This window comes from Poecilia formosa, unplaced genomic scaffold (assembly GCF_000485575.1).
Source record: "Poecilia formosa unplaced genomic scaffold, Poecilia_formosa-5.1.2 Scaffold239, whole genome shotgun sequence".
NCBI lineage: Eukaryota > Metazoa > Chordata > Actinopteri > Cyprinodontiformes > Poeciliidae > Poecilia > Poecilia formosa.
The window spans coordinates 526550-550750 of record NW_006800178.1 but is presented as its reverse complement, the minus strand read 5'-3'; the positions used below and the strand labels follow the sequence as shown (position 1 = coordinate 550750).

Below are 24201 nucleotides of genomic sequence, written 5' to 3'. Positions count from 1 at the left end.
GCTGAGACAGAATAACATTCATTAGACGAGCTGGCATTAGGGACAGGATGAGCGTGTGCAGGTGGATTCCGGTCCCTCGCCTTCGTTTGTTGTGCTTTTGGACTCGGCAGAATGTGGCTTCACTACACTTCCATGTTTCTGGAAATGTGTGATTGTGGAGGACGTGTCGCGTCACGGTTTCTGCTGTCTATGCGATCAGATCTCCTGCTCATCGACTGATGCCTCGTTTCCACTGAGCGGGTCTCTGTGGGTCAGAACGCTGTTTTATGGTCTGGTGTAATCAGGAGAAGGGCTCCGTCTCCAGTTGGACTCTCACTGTGCAGACAGGGTTCAGCCAGGGGCGTCCAGAGTTGGTCCACCAGGGTCGGCATCCTGCATGTTTCAGTTCTTTTCATCTGCAGAGGCCTTCTCTAACCTTCATCATTTGATTCAGGTGTGTTGAACCAGGAGCAGAACCAAAACATGCAGGGCACTGGGCCTCTAGGACTGATTTGAGACACACCTGGGTTTTAATTCCACTTCACAATTAAGCTCTACTTAGTTTTGGTCTATTAAAAAAACAAGTAAAATCTACAGAAGGCTGTGTTTATAATATGGTATAATGCTGAAATGGGTATGCATGAACACAGTCAGTCGATGAGGGGTGCTAATAATCAGCCACTGTCCTCCTGCTGGGGAGAGGTTCTACTGACCGACCCCACCAGGTCATGTCTACATGTCTGCACCTCGCTGTTGCCAACTCAGCTATATTTTGCAACATTTAATAAAAAAAAATAATCAGTGCTGGCCTAAATCGGAGTCGGCAGGTCAGCCTTTCTAAAGATCAATTGTCGGCCAGAAAACTGCAGTCGGTGCAGCCCTAGTGACTCTGAAGGTGTTTGTGTTACGGCTGCAGGAAATCAAACTTCTGCTGTGACGAAACTGTGATTCATCGTCGCTCCCATGGATTAAAATGCTGGAGAGACGAAGGAACTGATGAGGGGCGGGAAATACGGAAAGGAGGAAGAGAAAACAGTGAAGAAGGGTAATTATGTTAGAGAAACGATGCAGAGGTGGGAGGAAGAATGCAGGAGAGGAGGATGATTGCACGGTTTCAGTCTGACAGACACAAGGAGTGTGGCTGCAGGAGCAAAGTAATTACTGTTTACTTTGGACACACACACACACACACACACACACAGCACTTAGAGTCCATCACTCTGACCTGCTGTCTCAGCTCTGCTGCGTTGAGAGCAGCGTCTGACAGGCTGATGCTGGGGAGAAGCTGCAGACGGGGGAGCTGCTCTGTTTCCATCACGTTGAAAAGAGATCACGGATCCACCGACATCGGGCCGAACAATCGCTGGATGAAAAGTTCTGAAGCAGGGAAACGGACTCAACATTTAGAAACCAGACTTCAGAAGATGACTTGTTCTGTCTTCTGAAAACATTGTTTCCAAAAGTTACCAAATCTTCAAAGAATCTTCATGTTGTTGTTGAGTCCCGACTTAATGCGAGGGACATTTTCAAAGTGTTGCACAAGAAATGGCTTCCGAGGTTGACGTTTGGAACGCTGGAACGCTCTGCCGTGCTGGGCTTGGAAAGAAAAACTTCATTAGTTGGTCTGCGTCCAAACTGCAGCAGCTGGAAGCTGCCGAATGTTGCAAAGCTCCTGCACTCTCTCTCAGCCATCCCCAAACCACTCGCACATGCACACACACACACGCACACAGTGAGCCTATCCTCCAGCATAAAAACAGACCTCGCGAACCACAGGGATCTAATTCTAGCGCTGCTCCTAACCGTTTGTGTGTATGTTGTGTTTTTCCCGTATGTTTGCATAAGGGTGTGTTCCATTCTGCTCTCTAATCTTGTTTGTGTGCGTGCGTGTGTGTGTGTGTGTGTGTGTGTATGCTGGCTGTAAATCCTCAGGGGGGCTACAGGTGGGTACGGCTGAGCAGCTACCCAGGAACAGCACACTTTGTCATCAGGGGTCGCCTGCAGGAAGGAGGCAGAAAAGGCCAATAGAACTGATGAGCTATGTTAGCTTATCAGTGAAGATTTTTTTCACACCCCAAAAAAAAAAAAGTGATTTGTGCCACTTTTGTATATTTCACTGAATCGGATACCTATCCGATTGTTTTCAAAGTGTCTGCGGTCTGAACCGTCATGTTGAATTTCGTCTGACTTTTACATCATTGATGTGGGACTTGCATCATTACTGCACCGGAGGAAGCCAGACGCAGTAAATCAGGACGTAAACAATGTCTGAAAATCCCAATTATAAATGTAGGAAAGAGGTCTGTGTCAGTGAAGCGCCCCACATCCCGATCCCACCACTCTTAGCTCCGACTCCATCCAAACGCTCTTCTCTACAGAAGAGCAGAGGTGATGGTGGAGACGGCGGTCGGAGTTCGGCAGTTCGCTGGTTCGATCCCCGCTCCACCCGCCTCATTGTGTACTTGGAGCCACCTACATGCGCTTTTACCTTCTTTCATATTGTTATGATCTTGTGACAACTCTGTCAGCGTCCTGCTGGCTAGTAATGGACAGCTGACCCAGTTAACTAATCTAACATTGAGCAGGCTCAAATATATATTTTTTTTATTCATATTTATCTGCTGGTTAATATAATTTGTCACTCTTTTATTCTTTTGTGCATCAAAAAACTTTTTTTTAGAATACATTGTCTCTAACAGAAACCAGCTTAAAGTTAACAATGTCTGGAGTCCAGGAAGTACCTGAATCAGCTTCTAAACTGTGGCAACAATGTTTAGCTGTATCAATTAGTGTTTTTTTTTATTTTTATTTTTTCAAATTTTCTTTAATTCTAGGTAATGCATCAATATGAGATGTTTTGGGCAGCACTTGTTTTTCTGCTTAAATAAAAGCAGTTAGATTGTTGTACATTAGTTTGTTCTGTTTTAATACAGTAACACTGTGGATTTGTCTCCCCTGGATGTTCATAATCATGGTTTTTCCATGCTTGTAACCAGCATAGCACAAATAGCTTTTTATGCTAGCAAAAGACACACTAGTTTCTATTCAATGTCAAATTAGAGTGCCCTCTGCTGGAACCAATTGGAACTGTTTTCAACAGTAACGCGGGCCTTTCCTTACAGCCTGGTTTAAATTGTTTTGTAGTTGAGGGTATGAATCAAAAACGCTTTTCATATTTCCCAAGGAAGTCTTTTATCTCTTTTACAAGATAAAATCTTTTTAACACTGACGCATGTCGAGGCAGCTTTTTGTCTCGTTACATTACTTTACAGCTTTTATTTTTTATAGATTGAACTGATCTGCTGTGAGTTGTGAAGAATTTAACATGTGCCATGTGTCTTTGCCTCTGATCTGAAGAGGCTTCTTATTCAGTCTGGGATTTGATTTCAGTATTTCCAGCTCTGGATAAGCATGGGGAAAATAGAAAAAAATAGGCATCAACTAAAAGTTATCCTTTATTCCTTCCTTCTTTCTTTGCTTTCTTATTTCTGTCTTTAGTTGCTTGTGTCCCTTGTTTCTTTCCGTACATTTTTACATGCATCCTTCCTTCATTTTGTTTCCTTACTTCTCTCCTTTATTCCTTCCTTCTTCATTCATAGGATATGCTAGTACATTTTCAAATTAAACTAGAGGATTAAGAAATTTGGAAAGTTGAGTTTAGAGAAGTATGACATTTTTACATGAAAATTGAAGTGGGACTCTGTTTATATTTGTGTGTGTGTGTGTCTGTGTGTGTGTGTGTGTGTGTTGAAGGAAGGAAGGAAGAAGATGGTTATTGCTATCATCAGTCAAAGGAACAGTGTCTCTCCCCCCTGGGTGTGTGTTGAGTTTTTCACAGGGTGGATACATAAACGCATTAATCTGAACTGTTCCTTTAAATCTGTCCTGGCTTTTATGACTCTTTGTTATGAATCATGTTTTGAAGACTATTTTTAGACTCAGGAACTCCGCCTGGTCCAAGTGGTTGAGAAGTTTCAAAGATCTGACTCCTGTTCACATTGTGAGATAAAGTCGGGGAGTCGACAAAATAAAGAACTACGGCAGCAGTTTAACTTCAGTCCGAAGTCTTCACAGCTCACCACCTATATAGAACCGGTACTGATGATGTAGTTTCACTGATCAACTTTGTTATGCTTTAGTGGGATAAAACTGGACTGATTTCAACTTCCTTCAACACCAGATGAAGAAACTGCAGATGTACAGTGACTCTGTCGACTCACACCAAGGACTGAAGCAGCCACCTGTAACAGGTTGTGTTTTCAGTTGATGGGACAACAGATGGCCTGCTGGTTATTCATTCCTGATCGGCGACCTTGTAAATTGCGTCTGTAATCAAGAAGAGTAGGCTTCCATCGCATGAGATTATAGTTTTACAATAACCTTCAAACCATTTCACATTGTTTCACTCACCCAAATCCTAATCATTCGCTGTGGTATTGCATTTAAAGTTGAGTTGGAATTAGAGAGGCAGATTTTTTTTGTCTTTTCAAAGTCCAAATCAAAGGAATTTAATGATTCAAAACTTTAGCAGTTATTACATTTTTGATTGTCTTTTTATAATGCATTTCTGATGACAGTGTTCCTTGTCATCAGAAATGTCTTCTTGCCTGTAACATAACATTGGTGGTTAAATTTTGGTTGATATTGCCAGCCTCAGAGACGGATATTTCTCAGAATAGTGTTTCGCCACCAGTTTGATCAGCGCTTTCTGATTTTGTCAAGAGTTTACTGCATGTAAAGTTACCCGCTCTGCCCAACTGGAAGTTTCTCCAAAGGAAAAATGAAACATTGGATCCAGCTGGGATTTCTAAGTCAAATATAAACGCTGCTTCAGTTACGCCTCAGTAACAAAACCTCTTCTTCCCCAAAGTTCAAAGTCCCCGTTTAACTTATTTGCAGTACCTGTTACTGACCACTAGATGGAGATGAAACATGGTCTCTAATATAGCCTTCGTTTACTCTTCTCCTCTTCCTCAGATGGATCAGCTATCAGACGAGGAGGTGGAGGTGAGGGGGGAGGAGGATGAGGAAGAGGAGGACAGCGATAAGGAGGACCAGGACCTGGATAAAATGTTTGGAGCCTGGCTGGGAGAGCTGGACAAGCTCACACAAGTACGGAGCTGGATCGCTACGGTGATGGTGTATGTCTACATGTGTATGGCATGTAGACATACACTCCTCTGTGCGTGTGTGTGTGTGTGTGTGTGTTCAGAGCTTGGATGATGGCCGTCCAGAATGCCCCCCCCAGCAGAAAGCCCCCCTCAGGCAGGAGACCAACATGGCAAACTTCTCCTACAGATTCTCCATCTACAACATCAACGGTGAGTTGGTGCTCCATTCCTCCCTAGTTCCCCCTGACCTCTGCAATCTACGCCCTTGACCAATGCTGCCTCACTCCCCCTGCAACCTCCCGTCCACATCATGGTGTTTGTGTGCAGAGGCCCTGAATCAGGGGGAGAACGTTGACCTGAATGCCCTCATGGCCGACCTGTCCTCCATTGAGCAAGAGCTCAGCACCATCAACACCAAGTCCAGCAGCAGCAGCAGCAGCATGGCCCGGCTGGGACTCACAGACACCAAGGTGGCCATCGCATTGATTTATAGATTTATAGACTCATTGATCCATCGAGCATTCCGCTAGCTTGCGTCTACTGTGTGCTCTGGTGTTGCGTGCAGGTGCGGCAGAAGCCTCCTGCTGGGCGCAGCAGCAGACAGCAGTCAGCAGGGGGCAGCGGCGGCGTTGGGAACAGCGTGTCGGGTGGGGGCGGCAGCAGCGGGGCGAGCAGCAGCAGCAGCAGCACCAGGGCGTCTCCAGCCGGCACCATCAGATCACCGAGCGGGCAGCAGGGCCGGCCGCCGCTGGCCTCCAACTTCAGTCTGGACGACATCACGGCTCAGCTAGAGAAGGTTCGGACCCGTCGCCATAGTAACTCTGACCCGACAGCTTTTCTGTTCCACACTGAAGCACGTTTGTTATGAATGATCCCCAAAAGCTGCCAGCTGTCACTCACGATGTCCATAAAACATAAATCTGTTTTATATTTATTATAAACTGAATCTTGTTTCATGTTTGTCCAGACATCGTATTTTCCTCTCTGTCTCTCCGTCAGGCGTCTCTCAGCATGGATGAAGCTGCACGGCAGACCTCCTCCCACTCTCTTAGCTCCGCCTCCTCCTACACGTCAGCCTCGGTGCGACGGCCAGGGTCTTCTCAGCGCCAGCACCGACGCACCGGGTCAGTGGGAACGGTCAGCGAGCACGAGGTACGTAACCCCTCCGGCCGGCTCAGCTGTGGGTCAATCAGCTGATCAATAGCAGGAAGTCAGTCTCATGGAAAACCAGCAGCAGATCTAACAGCAATGCTGCTCCTCCTCCCCTCCCTGGTTTCGTCCTCCTCAGGTGCGGTCGTTCGTCCACTCCTCCCGCTCCTCCGTCACCTCGGCGTCCGGCATCTCTGTCAACTCTGCGTCCTCCATGGATTCGCTGGACAGCGTCCTCCGCTCCGAGTCCGACGGCCCGCAGCCCTCAGAGGGATCGGGTCAGGCGCATCCCAACACAGAGGTACGGACCGACACAAACTGCAGGAGCTCCTGCTGTTTGGTCCAAATCTGGGCCTGAGATCTCCTGGTCCCGATGTAGCTGCAGCCGACCAGAGGCAGTGACCGCTCCGTTTCAGTCCGGATTCCTACCACACATCGTCACTCGCTTTACCTAGCAGGACTCGCTGTGACACCTGTCTGCAAACTGGGATTACTTCAAGCTGATTAGGAGCAGATTAGGTTCAATAATAGCGTTCATAAAAATGATTGGCTCGCCACATTAGCCTGGATGACTCACAGGATGGAGGCACGGACACCTGCTGCCCAAACAATGACGGCATCGCTGTCACATTCACTAAACCTGGTCTCTGATGATAAGTCGAGCTCATCGAGGCGGGTGGGAGGGGCGTTATGAACAAAAATCAATATGAAAATGAAAATATTTATTGTTTCATAAATGGCAAAAAAAAAAAAAAAAGACATGAAAATTGCAATGAAATTGCAGGAAAAAAAATGATTACATTTCTGATTCTGGGTCATACTGATTAAAAGATTAAAACGTCGAATGCGAAAATAAAAATAAAAGATGAAGGATGCATTTGGTCCTAAAGGTCTGAGTTCATTTTCCTGATTCCCATGAGGAGCTGGCAGCGCCACAGTGGAAGGATTACACAGCTGTGAACAGCTGGAGCGCTCTGCCACACACACACACACACACACACACACAGACACACACACACACCTGAAGGACGACACTTTATGCTAGATTTATCTAGTTGGTAACACTTTATTTGAAGTGACACTATTGATTGACTTTTAATGCAACTTTGTATTAAAAGTGTCATTATTTACCAAATGACACTTCATGACATCAGTCATAAACATTCATGAAATCTCCTTCATGTTCATAACAATTGTTATGTCATGTTTATGACAGTGTCAGCTCAGTCTTATGTGCACCCATTCAAATGCAGTGTTACTGTTTAGTTTAATATTTGCTCTTAATTTTCTCTCAGCTCTGTGCTGTTGGGAATCCACTCAGTCATCAGAGCTTTAGTAGAAGAAGAGCTGCAAAAGTGAAACTAGATTAAAAGCAAACAGCAGCAGCAGGTAAACCGGTAACATAGTTCAACATAAAAGGCCAGAGGTGTGAGATCATAATCTGCTTCTAATCCAACCATGTACATGTGCTACAATGGCCTAGTCAAAGTCACAGCCTAAATTTAATGAAGATTCAGTGTCAAGACTTGATAATTGACATTCAGTTTTTCTTCTTTCAGTCAAATCTGCACCTTTCAGGTTTTTTTGTTTGTGGAAAAATGTTGGAATTGTGACAAATTCTCACTAGCAGCAAATCTAAGTAAAACGTTCTGAACTGAAGTGATCCAGTCAGCTGGAAGGAGGAAATGGTTGACTAGTCCGCTGGAATAACTGGAACAAAATAAAGTTTTTTTTCTTTATCTTCTTAGCTTTTGGTTTCCCTGTTACATGTGAGGCTGGAAAACGTCTTTACATTCAACAGAAAATGAGACATTTCCTTACATGAAAAAGAAAGTCGGTCTAATTCTAACCAGCTTAAAAGGAGATATTTAGTCAACACAAAGCTAAAACCAGCTTAGATGAGCAGTTTTTTTTCTAAATTCACTAAGCAGTCTTCATTAATTCAAAGGGAAACATTCAGTTGCTGTTTGGTTGAGGAGGCTGTCTGCTGCTGAGCATCATCTGGGTTCAGTGAGACGGAAAGCAGCTTAGAGCCTCCGGTCATGGAGTTCAGCCGGACCGCGGCTTCAGCTGCACAACCGGAGCGGGAGAACATGGTGGGCGGGGCAGACGACTCAGCTGGAACAGTGAGTCCAAGAGATGGGGAAAATGAACACAGGAAGGAAACACGGGAATAAATAGAGGGAGAGAAGGGGATGTGGACGAAGCAAAGAAAGAGGATCATGAACAGGAATGTTGTCCTGCCGGAGCAACGTTCCCATCTCATTAGGAGCTGCTCCGTCCTCGGCGCTCTCGCTCTGATTTCCTATTAAGGCCAGCAGAAAATAACCGGAGTTTGGGACACGCTGGATCCCAGAGAGGCTTCTGGGAATATCCCCGGAGAAATCCGTCTCCAGTCAGGAGATGAGGCCTCTAATCAGGGCGATGCTCCCTGCCGTCACTTCCTGCTTCTCAGCGACAAATAAAGCGAAAAGCTTTCACTATTTTATTGGGATTCTATATGATGCACCAGACAAAACATTGCACAAGTCCAGAGTGAAAGATTCAATTTTATTTATTTATTTTTTTTGCAAGGAATATCTGAGAACTGTAGTATATGTTTGCATTCAGGCCCCTTTCCTCTGATAGGACATAGAACAAGCATGAACATCCCATTTTATAAATTTTTAGAAAAAAATTATGTAATACTTAATAAAAGGGTGTTTTGTTTTGTTTTTTTCCTAAAAAAATAGCTTACAGTTTAGAGTTCAGTAAATTGGGGCAGTCACATTTTTCCTGGAGGGAAAATCTGACTGTGACATCAGTGTGAGGATCTGTGTTTGACCTGAATATGATTTTTAATCTGTGTGCATCAAAAGAAATCTCATGCCTTCTGTTAAATGGTTTCTAGTGATTTAAGCCAAAGCAGAAGCTTAAAAAAAAAAAGATAAGAGCGAGTGTCTGAAAACTAAACATAAATCTCAGATGGTTAAAAGACAAATGTAGTCAGCTTATATAAGTGGACATTAACTTAACCAGCTGTTTCACCTCATGTACGCTGCTTGATGTGTTAGTGGCAGAGAACAACTTACTGTTACAAGAAAACTGTTTATCCTCCATCACCATTGGCCAACTGGCTGTGTAGCAGAGGGCAAAGGGGAGAAGGTGAGACTGATTGTCAGCGCTAAGCCCCTCCTCCTGGCTCTGATTGGCTGTTTCTGGCTGAATGGTGTATTTCTGCGGGTGTTACTGGGAGAAGGCAGAAGAGCTCAATTTTTTCATAGATTACCTGTCTTGTACTGTCATTGCATAATAATCATTTTAAAAATATGCTAAAAAAATATTTAATACAGTTGCATACTGCAGCTTTAAATCAATGTGAAACTAATTTAAGATCCAACTGACAGATAAGTTGCATGTTGATCTGCGTTTTTTTTTGTTTTGTTTTTTTTGCGCCCTCCCTTACTAATGCCGCCCTGGGTAACTGCCTCCACAGGCTCAGGCTCACCGCTAAGGGTTGTCAGATGGTTGGTGTCCCATTAGCTCGCGATTTTCCTGACTAATAAATGGGGCGCGTTCCATAGGAGGGTCCCTCAGAGACAGGAAGTGTGAAACGCCGACCGGGTTCTGCCCGTGGGTTCTCTGATTCTGTCCGACCTAACGTTTCTGTTCCATCCTGCAGGCGAACCAGCCCTGTATTCTCTTCCTCACTGGTTTCAGTTCTCTGAGCACTCCATCGGTGCCGCTGACCTCTGCTTCACCACACAGCTTTCTGCTCCAAAGCGCCTCACCCAGCCAATCAGGTGGCCCCGTTCATTCACAGGAACTCTCTGTGTCTCTTTAAAGCACTCCTATCTGGACAGGGAAACCTCTCTGATTCTGAGAAACATTGCTGGAAAGCCCCCCCACCTGCTGACCAAGGTGACTCCCTTCATTCACTTCTGAACCACGCTCCTCTCCTCTCGCATGCCAGCCTCCCAACTTTTCCTCCTATTTGATTCCTGCATGATGCGTGAAGAGCATGTCAACACCCCTCTTGCCCCCCAGCCTGGTCCAGTGTGCTGTGTGTCTGTGCTCGGACCTGTCCGTCTGTCATAGACGTCCACATTATGTGTGTCTGTGTGATACTTTGGTTAAACCCACATAATGCAAATGTGTGTAGGTCTCCTTTAAGCACAGGGTGTGTGTGTGTGTGCTGTGCTGTGCTGATGGATTGCTTCGATTGAAATAGGCCGTTTAGCTCGTCTCCATGAAGCATGAGGGTTTGATGGGAGCGGGTCGGCCCTAGTTAAAAAGGGACGTGCATGTTCAGAGTGTTTTAATGCTCCGACGGCTCACAGAGCTGCAGAGTGTGTGAGAGGTGTGATCACGCAGGAGTTGTACAGATTAATCGACGGCTAGCTAGCAATCATAATCAGCGTGTTGGTTTTATCCACAGTTAGCAGCAGATGCCTGCTGTGCAGAAAACGTTTTGTTGTCATTGTGTGACATTAAGTTTGACCAAACTTCTCCAGTTTGAGGTCTGTAACGATTAAAGCTGAGCATTTATCATAATACGTTTCTCATTATGATAAGAATTTGAATTTATCTGTGTTACAATAAATTCAAATTAATGATATTTAAAAAAAAAAAAAAACTATTGTGGGGATTGATAGTTTTTACCATTTTCTCCATTATTTGTTTAATGACAAAATCTGATTAAATGCAGTTATTGTCTGCAGTTTAATCATAGAAATCAATCATATTTAACATGGGACTGTTTGGTGTGTCAGCCAAGTTTTGTGTTATCGCTTGTCTAAAGTATAATAAGTAGTTCTACATCAAAGATAAAAATGAATTTTCTTGTGACTTTTTTTTCCCCCCATTCTATAATTGAACTGCATGACTTAGGTGGGCCATTCTGGGTTTTCTTCCATGAGGATCTCATAACAGTTTTCCGAGTCGTGGCCCGCTTCTCCTGACAAACCGGGTGGCACCGGGTCCGACTGGTCCAACTCGGCCCTCTTCACCTCTGACCACACCTTTTCTGTGGGACTCGGATCAGGACTTTGTGATGGCCACTCCAGAACGTTCATTTTGAAGTTGGTGGGCCAAACTTCAACCACCTGCTTAACGGCTTCAGATGTATTTAAACCTGATGCCTTTTCCTGCTGCTTTGTGAAGACCACCAGTGTCTCCCACAACATGATGCTGCCACTCTCGTGCTTCACAGTTGAGACGGCGTTTTCAGGCTTTTTCGTCCTAAAGTAACTATGGCTATTATGTCATTGGATCACATGACATGTCTCCCTGTGTGCATTCCTAAATTATCTCTTTTTTGTGGCCTTTTAAATGATGCCTTCTTCCTCTCTGAGTGGCCTTTCAGCCCATGTCAGTACAGGACTTTTAGGTTTTTTTTTTTTTTTTGCTTTTGATTAGGGTTGACTTGAGGGAAACACATTCATCTCAGGGACACATAACTCACTTTTGTCTTGAACTCTGACAGCAATTCAGTCACAGTCACATTGACTGAATGTGACAATTAACCTATCAGAAGATCACAAGGCCGTGACATCATCAGCCGGCCTTTAAAATAGTAAAGGCCGGCTTTACTATTTTACAAACTTTACAAACGTTTACAAACTTTAAGTTTGTAAACGTAAAGTTTACAAACTTTACGTTTGTAAAGTTTAGACTTTGAAGAAAGTGGTAAAAACATTCTCTGAAATGTTCCATAGTGATTCTGGTATTTAGATGATATAAATCATTTTAATAATCCTACCTGGCCGAAAACAGGAGAAGTTTTGTGTTATTGATATTGGACATTGAAAATAAACTGTCATTTTTTTTTTGTGTATTCAAAATTTAAAAAACTATGAAGCTCAATAGAGGCAGACAGAAGGGTTCAGTGATGGACACTCCCTTTGTGATCACACTTCTTATGGTTTGTCATTAATTTGTATCAATGATTGTTGGAAACTGAAACATGAACCAACAGCAGGTAAGTTTAAACACTGAAAGCCCTTAAAGTCTGTGTGTGTGGCCCTGTATTTGATTTTCCTAACACAAACTATATGTTGCGGAGATCCACTGCTCCTCAAGTAGAAGTGTTGTTTTTGGCTTGGGGGTCAAGAGTTAGGGATTAGGGGTCAAGGGTTAGTGGTTAAGGGTCAGGTTCAGGGTTAAGCTGTGAATTAAGTTCAGGTGTGTAGAGTCTGAGGAAGGCTGCAGAAATGAATGGAAGTTAGGATTGTGCATTTATCATTTATCATAAAAATTTCTCATCGTGATAAGAGTTTTTAGTCATCATTGTTATGAGTTTCAGTTATACTGATGGTAAATAAAAACGAAAACTGATGGTATGATCAGAAATGTTGGTGTTGCCATTTTTTTTCCTCCATGGTTCCACAAGAACATCGATAAATATCAGTACATTTGAAAGTCTGATAAAATGCGGTTACTGTTTGCAGTTTAGTGGTGTGTGTGTGTGTATATATATATATATATATATATATCACTTTTTAAGGTAAACAGCGTTATGACGATGCCCATTTAAAAAAACTATATTTATGTTTGGTGATATTACTGCTGTGCTATGCAGGCAATGCCATACATACACCTAAAAATGAAGTAATAGTTTTTTGGAGTTTTTTTTATTTTTTTTATCACAAAATAATGTGATTAAATGCTAAATCTTAGAATGGACTTACACACACACCGTATTGTGTGTGTGTGTGTGTGTGTGTGTGTGTGTGTGTGTGTGTGTGTGTATACTTGTATATCGTACAGATAAAGAACCTAGAGAACCACAAATGAAGGTTATTTGTGTTCATCATCTTTCTGGTCCTCACTTTCTTCGGTTCTACTCCACTTTACTGCTTAGGTTTGGAAGTATGGAGTTCAATAAGTTTTGGCTAAGGCTAGGATCTTATGAAGTGTAAAGTCCTATAATATAATGGGTGCATGTGTGTGTGTGCTTGCTGCTTGAGAGGTCTTGTGGACAATAAGTGCAATCCTGTTACCATTTAAGCTGCTTCTGTGGAATGATCTCAGCAAATGTTCCCTAGATAAAAATCGGTAACACTTTATTTGAAGGGGTGTGCATAAGACTGACATGACACTGTCATAAAGATGACAGAACATCTGTCATGAACATGAAGGAGTCTTTATGAATGTTTATGACAGTGGTCATGAAGTGTCATTCGGTAAATAATGACACTTTTAATGCAAAGTTGCTCTCAAAGTTGCATTAAAAGTCCATTAAAAGTGCCAACTTTGCATAATTTTGTAAATTATGAATTTAATGCAAAGTTGGCATTTTTAATGGACTCTCAATGCAAAGTTCCTAATCACTTCATCAGTAATTAGGGATGGCATGTTTGACCTCAGACTTGGTTTATCGTTGCTTCTGTGCTCTGGTCATACGCTGCAGTGACCTCATCAGTACCTGGATCTGAGCCAGTGGCAGTAGTGAAGCTTAGCAGGTAAAGTTGAAGATAATGCAGATCAGTGGAGGTAATGGGACGAGCTGCTGCTTATTGTGATGCTTGTTGTTGTTCTCCGTTTGCTGGCAGTTACCAGACTCTCCTATCAGCAACTAGCAACTTTCTGCCTTAATTTTTCTAATGCATTCAGAGCACTTGTGATGCCAGATTAAGTTCAGATTAATCTAAGCGAATCCCCATGCGGAGCTCCAAAAGCGACCGTGATCACTCAGCTGCTCTGAAGGTGAAGCTGTTGGCTTCTTAACAGCCATGGGGCAAAGGTTTCTTTCGGCATGGAAGTAAGCCAGCAGGGTGTGTTCTGATTGGATCAAAATTGTTTGCGATGTGATTGGATGGTCAACAGAGGAGGCAGAATGGTTGGACGTCACAGAAATGTGTGAAACGTGTGAGGATAATCCTCTTTGGAGAAAACGGTGGTGATTCCCAAAAGCATTACATACAGATTCACACACACGCGGAGAGCATCTGGCAGTTTTTCCTTTTTGATAAAAATAAATGTGCCTCAGTTAGCCTGATCACAAAATCTTACCAAGTATTTTTGTCTAGTTTTTGGAGCAAATATCTCAAGATATTTTTCCCCACGTTATAAGTGAAATAATTTGCCAGTGGAACTAGTCCTTTTCATCAATATTAAGAAATTATTGATGTAATGCATGCTCCCATAACCTTCTGAAAAGTTACTTTTAGGTTAGTAGCTTTGTTTCACCTGAACTAAGATATTTGCTCCAAAAACTAGACAAAAATACTTGGTAAGATTTTGTGTTTTTGCAGTGTAGCTTAGAGGATGTTCCTAAGCAACAGAGCTTGTTGCTCCTATTGTATGACTAAATCATACCTGCACTGTGCTGTCAGAGCCTAGTCCATAGCTGGCTCTGGAACTCAGTCTTAGCCCAGTTCATCAAACCCAAACAAATGCTTTTGCTCTGATGTCGTCCGTTTGCTTTAAATCCAGCTTTTACTGCTGGGGATCAAGCTGCAGATCGACGTCTCGCTTCGCTTCCTGCTTCCAGCAATTCTGACTCCTCTGCATCACAAGCTGAGAGCAGTTTATGTCATCGTCATGAGTCAAAGCAGAGGAGAAAAAAAGCCATCATTTTGTTTCAATTTACGGTGCCAGATTAGAAGGGGGAAGGGAGGGGAGATGGGCTGCAATGGACCTTGAGATTGCAGGCAGATTATGAGCTTCGGGGCCAGTCTAATTCCTGCAGCCGTGATTAGGCTGACGGTGTAATTATCCGCTCTCATTAGAGAGACTTCTGGGTGCTGCTGTGTGTGTGTGTGTGTGTGTGTGTATCTCCACGTTTAACACACTCTTTCTGTGTCACTGTAACACTGCCTCTGCAGCAACTACAGTCCTCTCTCACACACACACACACACTGCTGCCCTACTTATGCTTCTGCAGCATTCAGTGATTCACATCAGCCGACTCTGTTTCAACCTACGGCAGCTGAAGAGGGACAAATTCCTCCCGACTTCAAAGGCAGCCGAATGTTTATTGGACAGAATCTAATTTTAGCTTCATAATGTAGGTCAGCTGAATGTGTGAGATGCAGCTGGAGAAGATGGAAGCCGTGGCTGGCTGTGTAAACAGAAGAGCAATGACCGAGATGTGCAAAACCGAATTTTATTTCAAACAGCTCTCCATCACAGCAACATGTTAAAGTTGAAAGTAGAGCTGCACGATCTTAGGAAAACATGCGATACGGAATAATATTGAGCAACAGTTATGAGTTATAATGTTAGTTTTTCTATGGCTGGGTTAACAACCTTTCTTTTTGTTTGTTTTATTTATTTTATTTTTTATGCGTTCTATATTGGAAACAATTAAGAACTGACTCCAGTAGCAGTTTCCTTTTGAACATGACTGTAGGAGTATTTTTGTTTCTATGGAAGCTTGATGTGCACCTGGTTCCACCTGATTAATAAAAGGATCCATACTGTTCAGTCTGGGCTTCTGTTGGGAAGTAAACAAAGTATTAATGTGTGTGTGTGTTCTCGTTGATAAGGAGATTGGCCGATAATCTCATCTTTCTCATCATGAGTTCATTCTGCCCTTTCGCTCGTTCACAGTATGGATCCTCTTAAGTGTGTGTGTAGGTGTGTACTTGTATATGCTACATATAAAGCACCAGTTTCACAGTCTTTCGTTATTTGTTTTCCTGGTGCCCACTTTTTTTTTGCAGTTCTACTGGTCAGGCTTAGAGGTGTGATGTGAGTTAAGTTTTGGTTAAGGTTAGGGTTGGTAATGGTTAGGCATAACCCAGACATTTTATAGAAGTACAAGGATGTGTGTTGGTGTGTGTTTTATGTGACATCAGGCAGCTGGCCACATGCTTGTCCTCTGAGCTGATTTGGACAGAGAGAGTAAGAAGACAAAGAGAGGGACAGCTGGAAGAGCTGAAGACAGGGAGGAAGAGGGGAGGAGGAAGAGTAAGGGGCACGGCAGCTCCAGATAAACAGCCCCTCCCCTCCCTCCCACCCCGGCCAACCTTCCTTCCCTCCCGTCTCCTCCTCCGTCTCTCTTGGCCAGGGAGGATGTGACGGGACTGGAGTCGGCAAACTCCGGCGGTTTTCCATCACAGATCGTTTGGTTGCCATAGGAGCAGAGCAGGTTCTGGAGGTGCTGCTGTCCGGCTGAGGTCCACGCGCCGTCACTTCGGATAATCCTCGTTCAGTAGGATCGCGGTGAAGCCGCCGTTTTAATCCAATCTCAATCCCGTGCGAACACGGAGAGGACGGTGAAGATGATGGTTGTGAACAGGGGCAGAAGGAGAGGAACGGGTAGTCAGGCGTTTCGGATGCTTCCTTACTGTTGGGTCTTTCTGGCCAGTGCACGCGTGTTCTGGGACTAACCTTTACAGGATTTCCCTCTACCGGGTTGGGGAGGCTGGGCGCATGCCGACATCCCTGCAGGACGAAGCGTAGCCACTGAGCCGGCTCTCAAAGATAAATAGCAACTCGATCAACGAACCTCACCTGGTTTTCATTTGATGTGACGTAGAAACGGGAGATTTTGTTACAATGAGCTCCTGTTGGAGGAACCAGGTAGGAGAGCAGGTCTTCCAGCAGTTTGTTTTCATTTTCTCAACTGTGATGTGTGTGTGTGTGTGTGTGTGTGTGTGTGTGTGTGTAGGAGGAGCAGGCTGCCAAGTTAAAGGCGGAGAATATCCGGGTGGCTTTGGAGAAGATCAAGGAGGCACAGGTGAAGAAGGTGAGTCAGCTCCACACACACACACACACACACACACACAGTGTATATTTATATTCTGTTGGTGTGTACATGTGTTGGGAGGAGTGGGTTTCTGGGTCAGGTTAGTGTTACTGCACTTTTAAAAGCTCCAGTCATAACAACTGGAGTCAACCTACACACACACACACACGCCACTCAACATAATGAACACTGCAAGTAAAATCCCAAAGAGACTGGATTAACAACCAGGATTTACTATACACACACAGAGGGACTCCAGCTCCTCAGTGTGTGTGTGTGTGTGTGTGTGTGTTAGTGTTTTGGGAATAAATCATCTGTTGCATCGATTCTGCTCAGAGATGAAAGTGATCATGTTGGACAGTGAGTTTCTCCAGGTTTCCTTCAGGCTCACAACTCAAAACAAGATTTGATGCAATGTTTGTGTTTTCAGCTACTGGATCAGGATACACACTGGATGCTGTGTGATTCACTTCCAGTCTCATGTTTGAAGCCTCACTTTGTCTCGTCCCAACATTATCACTGTGGCCAAAAAGCTCAGTCATTTCCAGTCCCGTCTGACCGTGTCCAGGAAGTGTTTGGCTTGGCCCTGCTGATGTTGAACTCCCTGATGTCCCAGGATCCTCCAGGTTCCAGCAGACTTTAATAATTGTGATTTTTTTAAATTTGATTTTAAAACCACAGCTGGTTTTAGAATCGATAAGACAGGCTGTCATTAAGCCAGAGTCTGGAGATGACATGTTGTGAATTGGTGCCATGTGATTAAACTCATGGTGAGGTTCAAAGTTTTGGACAAGAAGGACAGGAGAGACGCCATGGCTGTCCAGGAGGACAGGATAGTTGTTTGACTGTGCTATAAAATGGCACTATGTACCCTTTAAATTTTGGACATTTCAGGGAGCTTTCCAGATCTGGACTTGTGGTCCAACTGGGATCAACTCTAACCTCCGAATCAGGAATCAGGATCAAAGCATTGCCTCCGTTCAGCTGCGTTAGCTTAACCAGAGGTTGACTGAATCATCCTCCAGTCGGATTCCTGCTGAAACCCTTTGCTGCAGCAGAGTCTGCAGTCTTCCACTCATGCATGTGATTCAGTAAAGGGTAATGCTGCAGAATAAGAGGACGGGGCTCGGTGAAATGGACCGCCTTCGGCTCAATTTGCTCCTTTTTCTGGGTCACATTTTCGGCTCAAACAATCAAAGTAAAGCAAAGATTTGCTGGAACCACGTTGAAAGCTGCTCCCTCTTCTTGGTTTGCGATATGAAGCCTTGGACGCCAGTCAGAGCTCCGAGAGCCGATTGGGCGACGCGTTGCTCCTTCGATGTGCGGGAACATGACGGCTGACCTCCTCTGCTCTTCTTCACAGCTGGTCATCCGTGTTCATCTGTCAGACGAGAGCTCAAAGACCATGATGGTGGACGAGAGACAGACGGTCAGACAGGTACACCTTCTGCTCCTGCACCAGTAGAACCACCACTGATTCTTTTTTTGTTTGTTTGTTTGTTTTTATAAAGTTTGAGGTCAGGAATAGCTGTTTTCATTTTGTGGGGACATGGAGCTTTTTGTCCAAGACATCATATTGACATAATCCTCATCCCCATCTATGAAAAGCTTTTCTTCAAAGGTCTTACACTCATTTATCTAAAAAGTACCTTAAATATTTTAATCCCAGGTCTACTGATGGGGCTATTTATTTTTCTTTTTTTTGTATTTTATATATATATTTTTTATTTTCTCATAGACATATGGTGTCTTTATTAATGCCAGTCCCAAGCCTAATCTGAAGCCGGAGTAGTTTTGAGGTCAGTCCTCGGGTCAGTACCTGACTGTGTCTCCTGTTCTTCAGGTTCTGGACAGTCTGCTGGATAAATCTCACTGTGGTTACAGTCCAGACTGGTCCCTGGTGGAAACCATCACAGAGCTGCAGATGGGTGAGTGCACACCTCCACACAGACACAGTCACCTGATCAGTGACTGAATGTTCACACAGATGAGTTTGATCCAGCTGCTACAGACGAAAACTTGGATACTGCAGTGCCATCAACTTTATAGTATTGTCTCAAACATTTGTTATCAAAAGCTTTTGTGTACACAGAATGAAGGCACAGTAGTTCATCTTATTAAATTGTGGTAAGTAGTAGTGAAGGGAATCAGTTGGACCTGGAGTTGGCGGCTTTTGGACGCCTGGCATTAAACTGGTTTCCTGTTAGATCAGGACCTTTGAGCTGTACTTTTTTTTTTTCCCCCTGCAGGAAATAAGAGTAGCGGTTCTCTTCTTTTTAACCGTGCATGTCAACATTAAATTATATATTTTAAGTTTCAGTGCTGTCTTTGCAAAGCCAGACAAAGCTGAGGATATAAAGCAGTAAAATCGGCAGATATGCTTCATGTAGCTCCAGGTCACATTCCTCCTTTCCAATTTGTTTTGTCCAGTAGAATTCCATTACATCCATTTCGTATCTGCAAATCACTGTCAGTCGTTTCCTATGGAATTTTCATGAATTATGGAGATAAAATCTCATAATTACAATTACCATTATAATATGTTTAATTGTGTACTGTATTTTCAGACTTTGTATTGTGCTCGATTCCCATTAGCTTATGGTTGTTCCCCTGTTGTAGTGTTAATGTGATCCAGCCATTAAGCTCAGTAATGTGTCGTTCTGATGTCAGATATTATTTTTTGGAGTCTTTTCTTTTGGCAGATTATTAGTGCACTGTAGAACATGACTTTAAGTCCTCTGTTTGGTTTGAAACATTCCCCAGGTGGATACAAAGTGACTCGTGGTCAGTGTGAAATGTCCTTGTTTTTGTTCAGTTCTTGTCTTGGAGCAAAACAACCAGAACCTGGACAGGCTTAGTGGTAAAACAACCAGCACCGTTTCATGCTTCTCATTTTGTCTCCCGTCAGATTCATGGCTCTGTCTGGCCAGCCTTGGTCCTTATTGATTCTGGCTCTCGTTGATTTGTTTTTGGTCTACATCATAAATAAGTGTTGGTTCTAAAATCCTCATATGTTGTCATGAAATGCATATTTAAAACCTCTTTTTTGGATTGTTTTGGGCCTAAAACCTGACTCAAATCATGACGTGTTGGATGTGGGACTCACAAAAAATATGATTATTTTACAGAAGTTATTTCTTTTCAACATTGTCGCCTTTCAAACACTTTGTTCCTAAATTAACACTTTAGAATGAAACACTATAAAGTGTTACTTTGTCCTAGCAGCCTACGTAGTTCCAGTTTGGTACATTTCTCAAAAAGAGGAAAGAAAAATGTTTCTTTTTATTTTATTTTTACCTTATTCTGCTGTGAATGAAGTAACAGGATGCGACCCTGAACAAATAAGAACCATCTGTGTGAGAATAAGTAAGCAAACCTTTGCTGACTAATGGATTCAGGTCGTGGATTAGCATTAGCATCATTAGTTCAGTCGGCAGCAGAAGCTTCGGTGAAGCCATGAAGCCGTTACCTCCTTTTATAAGGCTGATGAGGGATTGTTGCGATGTGGTTCTGCCTCTTTAAAGGCGTTTTGAACTGGGGTCACATGTCTGCTGCTGTAGACTTCATGGCTTTGGCCTGTTTTGACTCGTTAGCGATGTGCTGTCTAAAAAAAAAAAAAACTGTGGCTAGCTAGGTTAGCATTGGTGATGTGAGTGATTCAGGTCAACACAGAGCAAGATGCATACTTTGTTCCTGTTGAACAAAGCTGACATGAAGCTCTTATTTGATCCTGTTTCGTAGTTTCAGTTTGCTGTTAGTTCCCTCCATAAACGTGTGGGAAGGTCAAGAAAGATGAACCAGGAAATTTATGGTTGCATCTCTTCACAGGGAATTTTGAAAATATGACTAGGTAATTACGTTATTGGAAGACGTTATTAGCAAAATCTAAACACCAACTAGCCATATTGCGTGTGTGTTTGATGCTAATCTCGTAATAATCTTTTTTTTTTCTGATTTTCACGTCTTGATGCACGTCTCCCTGTCTGCAGAACGGATCTTCGAGGACCACGAGAACCTGGTGGAGAACCTGCTGAACTGGACCAGAGACAGCCAGAACCGCCTCATGTTCACCGAGCGCATCGAGAAGTACGCCCTGTTCAAAAACCCACAGGTAAACAGAACACACACATCTGCCCGCACCTGGGGACCTGCTCCTCTTTTCTCACATGCTTCCCGTCTGCTGCAGAACTACTTACTGGGGCGGAAGGAGACGTGCGAGATGGCAGAGAGGAACAAAGAAGCTCTGCTAGAGGTGGGTTAGTTCGGCCTTCTTTGGATACACTCCCATGTTTTCCCACTTGAAAATCTTTAGGCAGAAACAGGAGAACTGACAGGAAAAGCTTCGATTTGCTTCCCAGGAGTGCTTCGGAGGCAGTTCGGTGTCTGTCCCTGAGATGGAGGGAGTGCTGTGGCTGAAAGAGGACGGCAAAAAGTCATGGAAGAAACGTTACTTTCTGCTCAGAGCATCTGGGATCTACTACGTCCCAAAGGGCAAGGCCAAGGTGTGTGACGGACGGAGGCTGGGTGGAGGGACCCTCTGTGTGTGTGGTAAAGCTGAAGCTCTCTGTTTGGCCTGTTTCCAGACGTCCAGGGACCTGGTGTGTTTCCTCCAGCTGGATCACGTCAATGTTTACCTGGGTCATGACTACAAGAGCAAGTACAAGGCTCCTACTGACTTCTGCATGGTGCTGAAGGTAAAATGTCCAAGTCATGGTCTACACCTGCCACCTACTGGTCAGAAACTGTCTTTACACTCCATACAGACCTGTTCAATGAATTGTATTATTACTTAAATTCATATTAGGAACTTTATCACTAAATGAACCACATTTAATTACACACAGACGGACATTTGAAATTTTATGTGTGTGTGTGTGTGTGTGTGTGTGTTTAGCACCCCCAGATCCAGAAGAAGTCTCAGTATATAAAGTACCTGTGCTGTGATGACATCAGAACTCTCCAACAATGGATCAACAGTATTCGCATTGCAAAGGTACTGATTGGATTACAGATGTAACATCTATATGCTGCGTCTCTAAGCTAGCTTACAGACTGGGAAGCCATCCACCTGTTACCTAGCAATAAGTTGACCTTATAGCTAAATTATATGAGGCGACTGGTTTTACTGGGCCCAGTTCACTTGGTCAGACCTTTCCACTTCCTGCTTTCACATCCATTCAATTCTGTAATGGCTGAAAACAAAAAGAATCAAGCAGCTCCAACAGCCTAGTCAAAGTCCACATCTCAGCAGGGCTGAAAAGCTTAATAAGTCTCTGCAGAAGAAACATCCACAAGCCTCAGTGAACTGAAAGCAGCATTGGACAGGAGAGTGGGGCGGCTCTAAGCTGTATGCGTGTGTGTTTGCCTGTGTGTGTGTGTGTGTGTGTGTGTGTGTGTTTGTCAGTACGGGAAGCAGCTGTACATCAACTTCCAGGAGGCCATGAGGAGGACAGAGGCCGCCTACGATTGGTCTTCCCTCTCTTCTTCTTCCATCAAGTCTGGCTCCAGCTCTTCCAGCCTCCCAGGTCTGTTCCAGATCCTTCAGTCTCAAACTCCAGTCCTCAGTCGCTGTCCTGCTACTTCAGGCTCCAACGTTAGCTTGTTAGCAGAGCTCTGTAGAGCGTGACTGCATGTTGACGAGGCAGAGTAGTCGTTTGAGTCAAGCCTGTAAAAGTGGCAGCAGTCCGGCCCTTGAGGAATGCAGTTTGAAACTGCTGGTTTAGTCCCGGTAAAGCCACGCTGTGCATCGTGACCTCATAGTGCCGCTGCTGTCGACTCAACCTCTGACCTCCTGCTGAATCCCACAGAGTCGCAGTCCAACCACTCCAGCCAATCAGACAGCGGCGTGTCAGAGCTGGCGTCATCCGGACACACCCGCTCCCAGAGTGTGGTCAGCTCCATCTTCTCTGACGCCTGGAGGAGAGGAACGCAAGGAGAGGTGTGAACACACACACACACACACACACACACACACACACACACACAAAATCAATCAATCATTTTTATTCTGTTCCCACAATTCCGTTCTGCTTTTCTATCAGCGCTTAAAGGTGAAAGGACGAATGATGGTTCCTCTCTGTGTGGGGGGAGGAGGAGGCAGTGGAGGTTAGACAGGAAGTGATGTAACAAGCATGTGAAGTCTTTAACAGCCTGTCTGTTTGGCGTTTGTGTTTGAAGTGAAGACACACTGGGAATGATGGGAAATCTGCAAATAAATAAAGGAAGAGGCAGAAATAAAGAGACTCTATTTACAAATACTTTATTAAGAATATTATAAAAGCTGCCGTACTGCAGAGAGTGTATAGCGAATAATGTTTTGCTGTCAGAATTCCCATATTCAAAAGCTGAGCATCAAATCCCAGCTGAACAGATGCATCATGGGACTAAAGCCAGCTCAGCGCGCCTGCCTCACTGCATTCCCACATGGATAATGAGCGTGTTGCTGCACGGCTTCTCTACTTCCAGATGCTTCAGTGAAACATCAGCGTCCAGATCTGTTCTCAGGAAACGTCAGCAGTTGGCCGTTTTCCACGCCAGGCGTTTGTTTGATGGCAGGATGTGTTTGGAATGGAACCGGGGAAGTGATGGCCCAGCTGGACCAGAGCTCAGCATGTCCTCTGCTCCGTCCTCACTTCCTGTATTAGCTTGTTGTTCTTTACGGCTCCTCTTGCTGAAACAGGATCTGTTTTCAGAACATCTCCTGTCTCTTAAATCAGGGCTGTCCAAACCTTTTCTACATCCAAGGGTTGAAAAATGAGTTCTAATTAATACCCGGAGAAATGCTATTGCATTTTTTTAAAGCTTTGAATTGTTACGCAAATAAACTAAACACGCAATATCTTAATGAAAAGAAGAAACAGTCTTACTTTTGTGAAATTGTGAATGAAAATTCTACAATTTTAAAGGTAAAAAAGGACAGAGAGAGCAGAAGTTATCAGTAGAAGTCTGCCTCTAGACCTGCAGAAAGAGGTCAAACTCATAACTCATTTTGATTTCAGGCCATATTAGGATCATGGACAGTCTCAAAGGTTGTTATAATATTAATATATATTTAAAAAAAAAAAAAAAAGCTGTGTCTGCATTCAATGAGTACTTCTTTAAAATGAAATGTTGCACATCTTTTCACTTTGTAATTTTTATTTTTTGCAGTCATAATCACAGATTTTGCGGTGCTAATTTAGAAAGATTTGCAAGGAATTTTGAAATATTTGTGCTTAGGTATGACATTAAATGTGACTTGTTAATCGCCTCATCAGTCCCACCCAGACTATAACTTGACATTAAGTA

The 24201-nt window shown here is 43.7% G+C and overlaps 1 protein-coding gene across 3 annotated transcripts in view; it reads left to right on the top strand.

Moving 5' to 3' along the window:
- Nucleotides 1-24201, top strand: part of LOC103149932 (ras-associated and pleckstrin homology domains-containing protein 1-like) — a 73046-nt gene that overhangs the window by 45389 nt on the left and 3456 nt on the right. For 2 of the 3 annotated variants that reach the window (XM_007569311.2, XM_007569312.2), the window contains exons 3-19: nucleotides 4957-5091; nucleotides 5192-5300; nucleotides 5418-5560; nucleotides 5656-5886; nucleotides 6090-6242; nucleotides 6379-6540; nucleotides 10065-10139; nucleotides 16837-16914; nucleotides 18278-18352; nucleotides 18758-18842; nucleotides 20904-21025; nucleotides 21101-21166; nucleotides 21273-21416; nucleotides 21498-21608; nucleotides 21809-21907; nucleotides 22319-22439; nucleotides 22722-22852. In XM_007569311.2, coding sequence (XP_007569373.1) covers nucleotides 4957-5091; nucleotides 5192-5300; nucleotides 5418-5560; nucleotides 5656-5886; nucleotides 6090-6242; nucleotides 6379-6540; nucleotides 10065-10139; nucleotides 16837-16914; nucleotides 18278-18352; nucleotides 18758-18842; nucleotides 20904-21025; nucleotides 21101-21166; nucleotides 21273-21416; nucleotides 21498-21608; nucleotides 21809-21907; nucleotides 22319-22439; nucleotides 22722-22852 — 2040 coding nt within the window. The remainder of the gene's footprint in view (nucleotides 1-4956; nucleotides 5092-5191; nucleotides 5301-5417; nucleotides 5561-5655; nucleotides 5887-6089; nucleotides 6243-6378; nucleotides 6541-10064; nucleotides 10140-16836; nucleotides 16915-18277; nucleotides 18353-18757; nucleotides 18843-20903; nucleotides 21026-21100; nucleotides 21167-21272; nucleotides 21417-21497; nucleotides 21609-21808; nucleotides 21908-22318; nucleotides 22440-22721; nucleotides 22853-24201) is intronic. The other variant, XM_007569314.2, reaches the window with a different exon arrangement.